Below are 12,698 nucleotides of genomic sequence, written 5' to 3' on the forward strand. Positions count from 1 at the left end.
GCGGGCTGAACGTTCTCAAGCACTCTCTGAGACGGAACAAGTTCTCAGGTCGGGATATTTGGCGCAGATTATTGGGCTAGAGTCGGAGTTACGTGCGCGCGCGAGGAAATATCGAAGATTTTCGTTGCAGGCACAGACCCCTTTGGAGTTGAGCACTTTGATGGCCTCGGTTGATGCGTCGGATTCAGCTTCGGAATCTGGCTCGGATGTTGATATAGATAGTGATATCGCTCACCAATCCGCGGCTCCGGTTGCCGTCCATAATTGTAGGGCCCCTTCTGTATCGGTGGCTAAGTGGAGTATCACTAAATTCAGTGGGAATAATGATAGGTGCTCTCTGAGCTCCTTCCTAGAAAATGTGGAGGAATTGTGCATTTCACGGAACGTTACTAAAGAGCAGTTGTTTTCGTCTGCTAGCGATCTTTTTGAAGGTAAGGCTCTTATCTGGTTCAGATCGGTTCGAGCCACCGTGTCAACCTGGTCTCAATTAGTGGAGGAATTACGGAAACAGTTTTTACCCCCCAATTATAACGAGAAACTTTTCGATGAAATTAAGCGCCGAACTCAAGGTCCTGACGAGAACATAGGTTTGTACCTTGCCATGATGGATAACCTGTTCAAGCGCCTCACTGTCCCTGTTAATGACGATGTCCGACTGAAGATCCTTCTCCGTAATCTTTCCCCTTGCTATCAGAGTCAGATAGGTTTGACCAACATAACCTCAATCTCGCAACTTCTGGATATCGGAAGACAACTGGAGGCTCGCAAAGAGTCAATTGAATCATATGTCCCCCCTCCACGAAATAGAAGCTCTTTGGTAGAGCCAGATCTGGCTTACGTATATGCCGAAACCCCCTCCTCCTCTTCTCCTCAGGTGAATGCAGTTTTGACCTGTTGGAATTGTCGGCAGCCTGGTCATGCCGCTAGGGACTGCCGCTCGGCGAGGAAGAAGTATTGCTTCCGCTGTGGTCGTCCAGATTTCACTGTTCGGACTTGTCCGGGGTGTAAGCCGTCGGAAAACTGATGGGGAAGACCTCTCATGGCAGTACGTGTGCCTTCCCTCAATCGACTGCCAGTGTTCGTTTGCCTCGATGTCAGAAAGCCATCTTGGATTATGTGTTGGCGCATGCGCATAATGATGAACGTCCATATTTGTCCGTTTCGGTTCTTGATGTTGAATTCTTAGGTTTATTAGATTCGGGTGCTTCGAGCACGATTATAGGAGGTCCAGGATGGGATATATTAAAAAAGTTGAAGCTTAAGATCAATTCTGATAATGTTGCTTCTTGTAGGGTCGCTAATGGTCAAAGTTGTTCAAGTATCGGTTCGGTTGATCTGCCAATTAAGCTTGAGAATCGGGTTAAGATGATTTCAGCCTTGGTAGTTCCAGATTTGCCGCACACCTTGATTTTGGGCGTTGATTTCTGGAGGAAGTTTGGTATCGTACCAGATCTTCATGGAGGGAACTGGGTCTTCCGGCGTGATGCTGAGGTGTCTGTGGGTGCAATTGCCTCGGAGGAACATCTGAAGCCCGACCAGACCAGAATTCTGAATGAGGTTGTGCAGGAGGCTTTCAGGGACATGGGTGACGAGTTGGGGTGTACTAATTTGGTGGAGCATGAGATAAAAACTTCTTGTCGTCTCATCAAACAGAGGTATTATCCGGTTAGTCCGGTGATGCAGGGTCATATTGATGCTGAGTTGGATAAATTGCTCGAGCAAGGTATTGTCGAGCCCTCGACCAGCCCCTGGTCATCTCCCATTCTTCTCGTGAAAAAGAAGGATGGCTCGTACCGGTTCTGCGTCGATTACCGGAAACTAAACGCGGTTACGGAAAAAGATGCGTATCCCCTCCCCTATATAAATGCCACTTTGGATCGACTTCGCAATGCCAAGTTCCTATCGTCAATGGACATCAAGTCGGCATATTTTCAGGTGCCCCTGGAGGAATCTTCTCGCCCTCTGACTGCCTTTACAGTTCCCAATAGAGGTCTGTTCCACTTCCTTCGCCTGCCTATGGGATTATCTAATAGTCCAGCCACCTTCCAGCGTTTGGTTGACAGAGTCCTTGGTCCCGATCTGGAGCCTTATGTATTCGTATTTGGACGACATCATTATCATCACGGATACCTTTGAGAAGCATGTTGAGGTATTAAAGGAGGTCTTCAAGCGCCTGAAGGCTGCCAATTTAACGGTTTCTAAGAAGAAGTGTCATTTCTGCCGACCGAAACTCTTATATTTGGGATATGTGGTGGATTCTACAGGGTTAAGAATGGATCCAGCTAAGGTCCAAGCCATCTTGAATATACCGGTGCCTACAAGTGTCTCGGAGGTTCGACGTCTGCTGGGACTAGCTTCATGGTATCGACGATTCGTACCAAATTTTGCGGATCTAATTGCTCCTCTGACGGAGTTATTAAAAAAGGGTAGACCTTTCAAGTGGAGTGCCCAATGTGATGGGGCTCTGAATAACTTGAAGGAGCGGTTGATTGGTGCCCCTGTGTTGTCTTGTCCTGATTTTTCGAAGCCATTCACTATACAGTGTGATGCTTCAGGTTATGGAATAGGTGCAGTCCTTACTCAACAACAAGAGGATGGAGAAAAGGTGATATGTTATCTTTCTAGGTCTTTGACTCGGTTAGAGCGCAACTATACCACCACGGAACGTGAATGTCTTGCCGTTCTATGGGCGATTGAAAAGCTGCGGCCGTATATTGAAGGCACCCATTTCACAGTGATCACCGATCATGCATCTTTGCTCTGGCTGGACCGATTGGAATCACCTTCTGGTCGACTAGCCCGTTGGGCGATCCGGCTCCAACAATATGATTATACCATTATTCATCGAAAAGGTAAATATAACATCGTACCTGACGTTTTGTCTAGGTCGGTACCCGTACTCGATACCATCGACACTACCTTGGGTTGTTCCTCGGATCCGTGGTACAGAAAGCTTTTGGACGGGATAGTCAAAACCCCGCACCGTTTCCCTGCATGGCAGTTGATCCAGGGTAAACTTTTCAAAAATTTCACTCCCCGCATTCCCGAATTGGCATCTCCTTCTGACTACTGGAGAGAAGTTGTTCCGCGACCTCATCGGAAGGCCTTGATTGGAAAGGTTCATGAATCTCTTTTGCATGTTGGCGTGTATAAGACCTATCATAAGTTGGCCGAGCGCTATTATTGGCCCAAAATGCGATCCGACGTAGCCTCGTTTATTCGTCGATGTATCACTTGTCATGCCATCAAAACGGAGCAGCGAAAACCTCCTGGTTTCATGCTCTCTAAACAGGTATCAATCCATCGACCATTCGAACTTATGTCTGCCGATCTGGTTGGACCTTTGCCTCTAACTCGCTCAGGTAACCAATATATTTTTGTTATCGCTGATTGTTTCAGTAAGTTCCCTCTACTGTTCCCGTTACGTTTCGCTACCGCATCGGCGATTGTGAAGATATTGGATACCCATGTTTTTCCTATCTTTGGGTGTCCAAATTCCATCATTTTGGATAATGGCGTGCAGTTTCGTTCCAAGGAAGTTACTAATTTTCTGAAGTCTTATAATGTTCACATTCAGTATACGGCCTTATATCATCCTCAAGCGAATCCGGTCGAGAGAATTAATAGGGTTATTAAAACTATGTTGAGGTCATATCTTTCAGAAGATCAGAGAGGTTGGGATAGACAGTTGAGCCAGGTTGGTTTGGCCATTCGCTCCTCAAAGCATGAAGTAACCGGTCATTCCCCAAATATGATTGTCTTCGGAAGAGAAATTTCATTAAAGGGTGAAAACGCCTGCCCTGATCGGATTCAGTTCGACAGATCAGCCTTGACTAAGGAGCGCGAACAAGCCTTCGCGAGGCTGTACGCGGATGTCCAGAGAAAGTTGTCGCGAGCGTACGAAACCAATAGCCGCACATACAATCTTCGACGACGGGATGTTCAGTATACGGTTAACCAATTGGTGTGGAGGAGGAATCAGGTGTTGTCCGATGAGGCGAAGTATTTTTCAGCTAAGTTGGCACCGAAGTATGTTGGGCCTTTCTTGGTCTCGAAGCGAGTCTCCCCTTGGACCTATGAATTGCAGGGTGAGGATGGTAAATACCAGGGTGTTTGGCATGTTAAGGATTTGAAATCTCACCCACCGGACCAACAAGCAACTGGACACCTGTCAGACTAGTCTCGTCTCGGACTCGGGGCAGAGGATAGCTGTCCCTTGCTTATGCATAAATTGACTAGGGTGGTCACAACCCCTATCCAGTGGTTGGAATACTACTTATCATCTACAGTACATTCCAGACCACGGCAGTAACCTAGCTGTTATGGTTGATGTGACCTATATTTTGGCCCGATGATGACAGGGGCAGAGGATAGCTGTCCCTTGCTTATGCATAAATTGACGAGGGTGGTCACTACCCCTATCCAGTGGCGGGAATTCCCCTTATCATCTATGGTACATTCCAGGCCACGACAGTACCATCGCTGTTGTATTTTCCTCCACTTGCCCTCAGGTAGATCGTTTGTCGGGGTAGGGAGATTTTTAGATTGAGTGTGACCTTGAGCCTTTGTATTTTCGATTTTGACGTTTCGGTTCCGATTTTGACGTTCCTTGATATTTTCCTTTATCGATATAGATTTTGATGTGGATTTGGTCTACCTTCGCTGCTGGCGGATTCGCAACGTTCTATGTTGTCTGAGGTGACTTTTCCTTCTGATTTTGATTGCTGATAATTCGACGTTCCTTGATATTTCCGTTTATCGATTTTGATGCGTATTTGGTCTACCTTCGCTACTAGCGGATTCGCAACGTATCTATGTTGTTTGAGGTGACCTATCCCAATTTTGATTGCTAATTTCTTTACCGGATTATGACGTGTCTTGGTTGACACTTACCTTCCCGATTTTGAGTACATCGTTTTTTTTTTCCTTTTTGGATTGTCCGTTTTGGGTTTGCCTTCGCTTCGGCGGATTTGCGACGTGTGTTGCCTGAGGCGACCCTTCTTACCGATTTTGAAACGATAACTGCCGTAAGACTCCCGACGAGTTATGACTCTCAGCGGGTCGTGCATTGAGCCGTTGCTCTTTGCCCACGAGGACCCCTGATTTAAAGCTAACTTCCCGATTTTGACTAAAGATTATTTTTTTTTGTATTACCGTAGGACTCCCGACGAGTCAAGACTTGCGGTTGGTCGTGCACTGAGCCGTTGCTCTTTGCCCACGAGGACCACCGTTCTGCCGATTTTGACTATCTTTCCCGATTTTGTCGTTTTCTCGATTGTGACACCCGATTGTGACATCACTTCCTAAGGTTGTGGTGGGAGTCGTTGAGGTTGCGACTTTGAGAATAAATGAAGTCCTCCAGGTCCAGCGCCTTTTCCGTGGTCTTCGACTCGGGCTGCGGAGAAGTTCTCTTTTTAGTTCTTGAAAAAAAAAGTATTACATAAAAATTTCGGCCCTTTCTTAGTTTTCTTTTTAGTTGAGTCGGTACTTTTCCTGTCATTTAGCTGGACCTGTCGGTATCTGGTCACCTTCAGTGGTCAGATATCTTTCACTTTTTCATGACGGTATCTGGTCACCTTCAGTGGTCAGATATCTTTCACTTTTTTCATGTCGTTTAATGTGATGGTTGGAGGCTCTTCGATGTCTGGATACCTTCGGCGGGGGATGCTGTGTTTTTTTTTTTTTTATCGTAAGGGGAGAGTTGTAACGGTTCCAAATACCATCAATAAATACGGTACGAATTGAATTTGCAGGTTATGTCGATGTGGGGCGATCGGCCTACTGTTATTTTACCGCTACCGGTCAAGTGGGGTTAGATCTTGACGTTTTAGTTTAGTTTTCCGTGCTCACAGAATTTTGAAGGTTAGACAGCGTCAGATGAGTTTTCTATGTGATTAGCCATTTTGTAAGTTTGGAGGTATCCATCAGGAATTTCTGGAGTTTTCGATAATTAAAATCGTCCATTTGTGGGATTAATCTTCGGATATCTGTGTGATCTCCTGCCGAACTGGTTTATTTGGATTCTATATTGGCGTATCTCCTTAAGGAGGATTGATCGAGAGTTTTCTTCGCTGTGGCACGTGAAGTTTTTCTTCATAAAGGTATGTTCGTCGTACGTTGTTCTGCAAATTCCTTATTGTGTGTTATTTTCTCTCCATTACCAGCTATTGCCGTGAAATTCGTTGATTGGAAGCATTAGTTGAGAGCATCCTACGTTGATTGTGATAGAACCGAGGTTCTGGTTGTCTAATTGCATATTCGAGCTTGGAAAGATTTGGTGGATTCACGTTAGATTTGAATAGTTCCCCCCGAAGAACTGGGTATGTATAAAACCATCTTTTGTGATACAATGTTTGTCACTCATTCTTCCTTATATGGTGAGGATTAAGTTCTTACGTTCTTTCGTATCGACAGGGTCCTAGTGTAGGGAGACATCTCCTAGTGTAGGGAGACATCTCCTAGTGTAGGGAGGCATATCCTAGTGTAGGGAGACATATACTAGTGTAGGGAGACATATCGTAGTATAAAGAGGAAGTCCCTGAAATCATCGTGTAGGGAAGAAGTCCTATAAATCCTAGTATAGTCACAGTCCAAGTCGAGCCTTCTAGAACTACTCGTGAAATCCAGTCCAAGTGGAGCTGTTACAACAAAAACCTTGTAGAATTTCATAACGAAGAGACCATCTTCCCCATTCAGGAGCGGAGAGAGCACTCTCAGGACACGCAAGTGTATTATAGAAGTTGCATATCGTATTATATTGTTGCTTTCCTTAACGACAACGGTTTATATTGTAAAACCTTAACGTATTGCTATTATTATCACATTCTATTGCTTGTGGAGTGAGATATAGATTAATTTAGTTAGAGCACGTCACTCTGGTGACGTTGATAATTCTGTGCAGTTAAATTGAACGTTAATTAGTGTTACTCGTACATTTGGGAATTCTGAAGAACTTCGCGCTGCGCCTGAGCTCAAGCGACGCGATTTCGGTTAATTTTATAAAGGCCATCCCTTTTGAAGTATTACAATTATTATTAGACACCACACACCCTATTTGGCGTTCAATACAACTATAGCCATACAAGTAGGCCCGTGTATTTTCTTTGCTGCCTGAATAAACCGTTCTTCAGTACAACTCGTTTGGTTGATTGGGGTTGTTGCTGTTCCTAAGTTTTTTTTTTTTTTTTTTGGTGTAGCAGGGGGAAAATCTGCAAGACAGACGAACCACCCTCATCTTCTGAGGGGGAACAGTGTGGGGTTTCTCACTCTCCTGAGCTCGAGACCCACTAAAAACCCTACTGCTTCTTGAATTTTGGTTCCGGGCATTTGCCAATAAACCGTTCATCTCTTGGTCGGTTTTCTTCTCGCACACTATCGTGCTGGGATTTATGTGTTTATCCTCTATTGGATTAACACTTTATTGAATTTTTCAATAAGTTGTTATTTTAATCTCTTTTTAATTGATCTCTTGGTCTCCTTCGGTAAATTCGCATTCTCCTTTTGTCTTCCTCTGGGTCGTAGTCCACTTGTCTCCTGAGTTCTTGATTCAGATGGTTTTTCGCTGTTTCGAATAATTTCTCTGCTTTTCTGTTCATGAATTCCGTTATGGTTTCCCATTTTAGTTCCCTATAAATCTGTCTATTCCTGACAAACCAAGGTGCATCTTTTGCACATTGTAGCAGCTTGTTTTCAGTGGCCTGAATTCTTTTGATATGGCTCTTTGCCGCGAAACCCCAGGCAACTGATCCATAAGTCAGTTGAGGCCTAGCAACGGCTTTGATTATTTTCAATTTTGTCTCTTTCGACATGTGGCTTCTTCTTCCTATCAGAGGATAGAGTCTATTCATCGCTGCTTTCGTTTTGTCGATTGCTTGTTTGATATGACTTTTCCAAGTAAGTCCTTTGTCAAGTGTTATTCCTAAATATTTGGCTTCATTTTTCCAGTCGATTTCTTCGCCGTCAACATCCAGTTTCGTTGTGGGTCGCAGTCTTCTCTTCTGTAGTAATATTGCTTGGCTCTTTTGTCCATTGAGCTTGATTTTCCACACTATGCACCAGTCATTTGTTTCGTCAATCGACTCTTGTAGAACTCGTTCTATTATTTCAGGATTTCGGTGTCGAGTTGCTATGCCTGTGTCGTCAGCATATAACGTTAGCATGGTTCTTGGATTTTTCGGAATATCGTGGATGTATATGTTGTACAGAAGTGGCCCAAGTACTGATCCTTGGGGTACTCCAGCCTCTATATCTCTTGTTGAGGAGCATTCTCCTCCCACTTTCACGTAAAATCTTCTATTTTTGAGATAATTCCGTATCAACTTGCATATTTTGATCGAATATCCAGCACATCTCATCTTATATATTAATCCTTCATGCCATACTCTGTCGAAATCTCTGGCGACGTCTAGTAAAACAAGACCTGTAGCTTGTTTATTTTGGAATCCCTCTGTTATGTACTCTGTGAGCCTTAATAATTGTTGTTCTGTTGAATGCTCTCTTCTGAATCCGAACTGTTCTGGTGGAATTAGTTTCAGATTTTCGGTTTCCTCATTTAGCCTCGTGGCGATAATTCTTTCTACTACTTTTCCTAAAGCTGACAGTAGACTTATCGGTCTATAGTTTTGTGGAAACTTCTTCTCTTTGAATGGTTTATCGAATACTATGACTTCTGCTGTTTTCCATTTTTCTGGGTAGTGTTCTGTCCTCATAATTCCATTCGCGATATTAGTTAGAGCGGCTATACCTTTTCTAGGTAATTTCTTTAACATAACATTCGTTATTTTATCGCTTCCGGGAGCTTTCCTCTTCTTCAAACTTCTAATTATTTCCCTGATTTCATTTGGCGATGTTGGCTTGTCTATTTCAGCAGTCGCTGGTAATTCATCCATTTCTTCATCATTTTCTTCAACCAGTTCTCCCAAATCTTCATTATCGTCGTCTATCCTGTAATTTATTCTCGATTCTCGTTCGATCGAGTCCGCCAATGCATCTGCCTTATCAGTATTGGTATAAGCCATTCCCCTTTCTCCGTGTAGGGGTGGAATTTTAGTCTTTTCTCCTCGTAGGCTTTTTTGCATTCTCCATGCAGAATGATCGATTGTATTCAGTTCTTGAACCCTTTTGTTCCATCTGCTTGTTCTTAGATCTTTCAGGGCATTTTTCAGAACTTGGCTATGTCGGTTGAGGTTCCTTCTATTTAGATCATTTTTGTTCATCCTATATATTCTTCTGAGTCTTCGATTTTCTTGTATAAGATCTTTTACTTCTTTAGGCGTATCGCCATGCGGATGACTTGGAGCTGGTCTCTTCACTCTTCTCGTGCTTTTTTCGTAAGCTTTCAATATAATCTCTTCCAGTTTATCAACCGCACATTCCAGATCGTCTGGAGTGTTTATTGTTGGAATTTCTGTTATTTCCGATTGTATTAAATGGCTGTATTTAGTCCAATTGGTATATTCTCTCATTTCCAGCAGTTCTTCTCTTGGTTCTTCTCCAATTGTCAATTCCACGGGATTGTGGTTTGAGGTTCCATCTTCCAAAGTTTCAATCGAGAATTCTTGAGTTATATTTTTCAATATCGCGATATCTATTACATCTGGTATTCCTCCTCCAAAAGCAAGATATGTCGGTAGCTCTGGTCCAATAACTATGGCATTTTGTTTTTCGGCGAAATTCCTTGAGTTTTTTGCCATTTCTATTCTCTGTTATGCTATTCCATAATGGGGATTTACAGTTGAAATCTCCGATGGAGATTTTCGGGTTTGATCCTTCCAACATGTTGTTTATCTCTTCTTCCAATAGATTGTTTTGTGGTGGCTTATACGCCGAGGTTATTTCGACTCTTTGCCGATTTAATTCGGCAACAATCGTCACTTTTTCTGTTTTTCCTTGTTGTAGTATGTATCAGTATGAACAACCTGTATATTTCCATACGTGAGACGGCAAGGCCTGTGAAACCTTACATCATTATTAGAACGTGCCTCAGATAGATAGACTTGATCTTGAAATATCACGTAATCGATATCTGTATGTTTATAACCATTGTCATTCATATTTATCAATTCATGATGTATTATAAACACAACCCGTAAACAATGTATAAATAATATATAGCATTTGGCTAAGGAAGATTCATTCAGTGTGTGTATTCATTCATTATTGAATTACATCATACAGTTGTCAATTCTATAGTCTGTGCTCCGTTCAACATGTCTTAAGAACTAAACACCTTAGATGAGTCTGCCGAACATTATTCGTCATCCCTCCACCGCATAGACGATTAGCCGAACCTACCCTAGTTGGGTACATCACATGGCGATCCTGCCAGTCGTATGCGGTTAGAGGTCCATATGGTTTTCACTGAGTATTCGTAGCCAAGCCAAGATGGGATCGGGACAGTCCAAACAAGAGGAGGTTATAATTGCCCAAACTGGAAATAGTGCAGCAGCGTCATCGATTGAGTCCAAGACCCCCTCTACACCGGAAATCTTAGGGATAATCGCTTTCATTGTAGTATGTATTGGAGTCATCCTATATTTATATTGGAGAGTCAAGAAGGCGATTGAAAAGAAGGTACAGCTGGAGGTCAGGAGAAGCCACCAGGACCTAGTGTAAAGGAAAAATATACCGTAAGAATTTTTTCCTTGTTATGTCTAATTTTCCATGGAATTTGATGAACTATTTGCCGAGTTAAGTGGGGTGTCTCAAAAATTCCTCGAAAATATCAGAAAGGAGCCGCGAGAACGTAGGGAACGGGCCGATAGAGTCGATAAATTTCTCAATGAACTAGTGCAGTTAGAATATAAATTCAACAAGTTGAATAAAACTGTCAAGTCGGAACCAAATTTTCTCAAAGCATTGAATCCTCACCAAGCAATCATAGAAAAGTCACTGTCAGAATCTAGAAAATTGCTTCAAGAAAGGTCTAAATTAATTGAAGATAAACAGCATTCAGAAAAATCAACAATGACGGAAAAATTTGACTTGAGGACAGCATCCTCTTTATTGCCAGCTATTACTAATGAAGAAGAGTCCGTATTGCAATTAATTGATGCCATAGAGTTATATACCGATATGCTCGATGATCAAGGTAAAAAGTCTCTGATCAATTATGTGCTAAAAATCAAATTGACTGCAAATGCTAAATTGAGGTTACGGAAAGAGTATCAGAAAGTTGAAGATTTGGTAATAGATATGAAAAAAACCCTCATAACAAAAAAGTCACCAACAGCTTTATCAACTCAACTCCACAATCTGAAACAAGAAAATAAGACAATAGAAGATTTTGCTAAACTAGTTGAACAGTTGTCTCTCGATTTAACGATCGCTCAAGCAGATAATGCACCAGAAGCATTAACTGTTTTAGCCAAAGTGAATGAAAAAATTGCTCTAGGCGCATTCTCCAACGGATTACGAAATACGGAAATCAGAACTATCATAAAGGCAAGAAATTTTGACAACCTCAAAGATGCTGTAGCATCAGCTAAGGAAGAGGAACTTGTAAAAATTTCATCTCAAGCATCTAGCCAGAAAGTTTTCCATATGAAAAATTTCAATCGAAATCGTAATGATTTTAATCGAAAAGGAAATTTTGACCATTCACATCGAGGTCGTGACCGCAAAGAGAATACCAACAAGCATAATTTCAATTCAGCGAAAAATAATTACGGACAAGGTCGCGGTCGCAAGTTCACCAATCATTCGAAAAACAATAACAAAGGGTACTCGAAACAGCAAAGAGCATATTTTGCCGATTATGGCACAAACTCTTGTACAGAGCAAAATACCGAAGCAGATAAGTTTTTTCGTGACCAACAGTCATGTTAGTTACAATTTGAATGCTTTGAATTATGTTTCAGTGAAATATGGCAAGAATGAATTGAATTTTTTAATTGACACAGGTGCAAGCATTACCTGTATATTTTCAGAATTTTTAGCGAAAGGAGAATATTTAGATACCAAAGAAAAAATAAAGATCAAAGGTATAGCCGGATGCACATCTTCCATGGGCTCCGCAAACATTTCAATTATTTTCAAATATGCAAAATTCACCCACAATTTTTCAGTTATAAAGTCCTTTGACTCAAGTATACAAGGTGTACTAGGATCAGATTTTTTCAAAAAACACAAAGCAGTAATTAATTACGAAAATTTCATTTTGAAACTAAAGAATAATAATGGAGAAATTAAGGTACCGTTGAAATCCAAAGTTGAACATTATACTATTATACCACCTAGATGCGAAATAATTCATTATTGTCATACTGAGGAAACAGAAGAATGTGTCATTATAAACGAACAAATATGCGAAGGCGTTATCATCGCAGGAATGATCGCAAAACCGGAAGATAATAGAGTTCCAATTAGATTGTTAAATGTGAACGATAGAGAAGTAAAGTTGAAAAATTTTATTCCAAAACTGGAGAGTCTTTCAAATTTCGATGTTATAAATTATGGTAGAAATGAAATATCCGTACAAAGAGTAGATGAAATATTAGATTCAATCAATATGAAATCATTGAACAAGGAAGAAATAGCTTCCGTACAAAAAATTTGTGCCAAGTATGCAGATATTTTTCATGTAGACGGTGATCCTTTAACTGTTACCAATTTATACCAACAAAAAATTTTACTCAAACCAGATGCTCAACCAGTTTATGTAAAACCGTATAGATTACCGCATTCGCAGAAAAATGAAA

General features: G+C 41.7%; 1 protein-coding gene across 1 annotated transcript; it reads left to right on the plus strand.

The window, feature by feature from the left end:
- The first annotated feature begins 10,238 nt into the window (after positions 1-10,238).
- Positions 10,239-11,734, plus strand: LOC123314233. The gene is made up of 2 exons (XM_044899379.1): positions 10,239-11,345; positions 11,678-11,734. The coding sequence occupies exons 1-2, from the start codon at positions 10,663-10,665 to the stop codon at positions 11,712-11,714; spliced, it is 720 nt and encodes a 239-aa protein (XP_044755314.1). The 5' UTR covers positions 10,239-10,662; the 3' UTR covers positions 11,715-11,734.
- The last annotated feature ends 964 nt before the right edge of the window (positions 11,735-12,698 follow it).

The sequence above is a fragment of the Coccinella septempunctata genome, chromosome 5, assembly GCF_907165205.1.
Source record: "Coccinella septempunctata chromosome 5, icCocSept1.1, whole genome shotgun sequence".
In the NCBI taxonomy this organism is placed as follows: Eukaryota; Metazoa; Arthropoda; class Insecta; order Coleoptera; family Coccinellidae; genus Coccinella; species Coccinella septempunctata.

Coding starts and splice junctions, on each gene's coding strand:
- LOC123314233 (XM_044899379.1), top strand. CDS start 10,663: ATGGAATTTGATGAACTATTTGCCGAGTTAAGTGGGGTGTCTCAAAAA. Junction 11,346..11,677: donor GCTCAAGCAGATAATGCACC/AGAAGCATTAAC, acceptor ACGGACAAGGTC/GCGGTCGCAAGTTCACCAAT.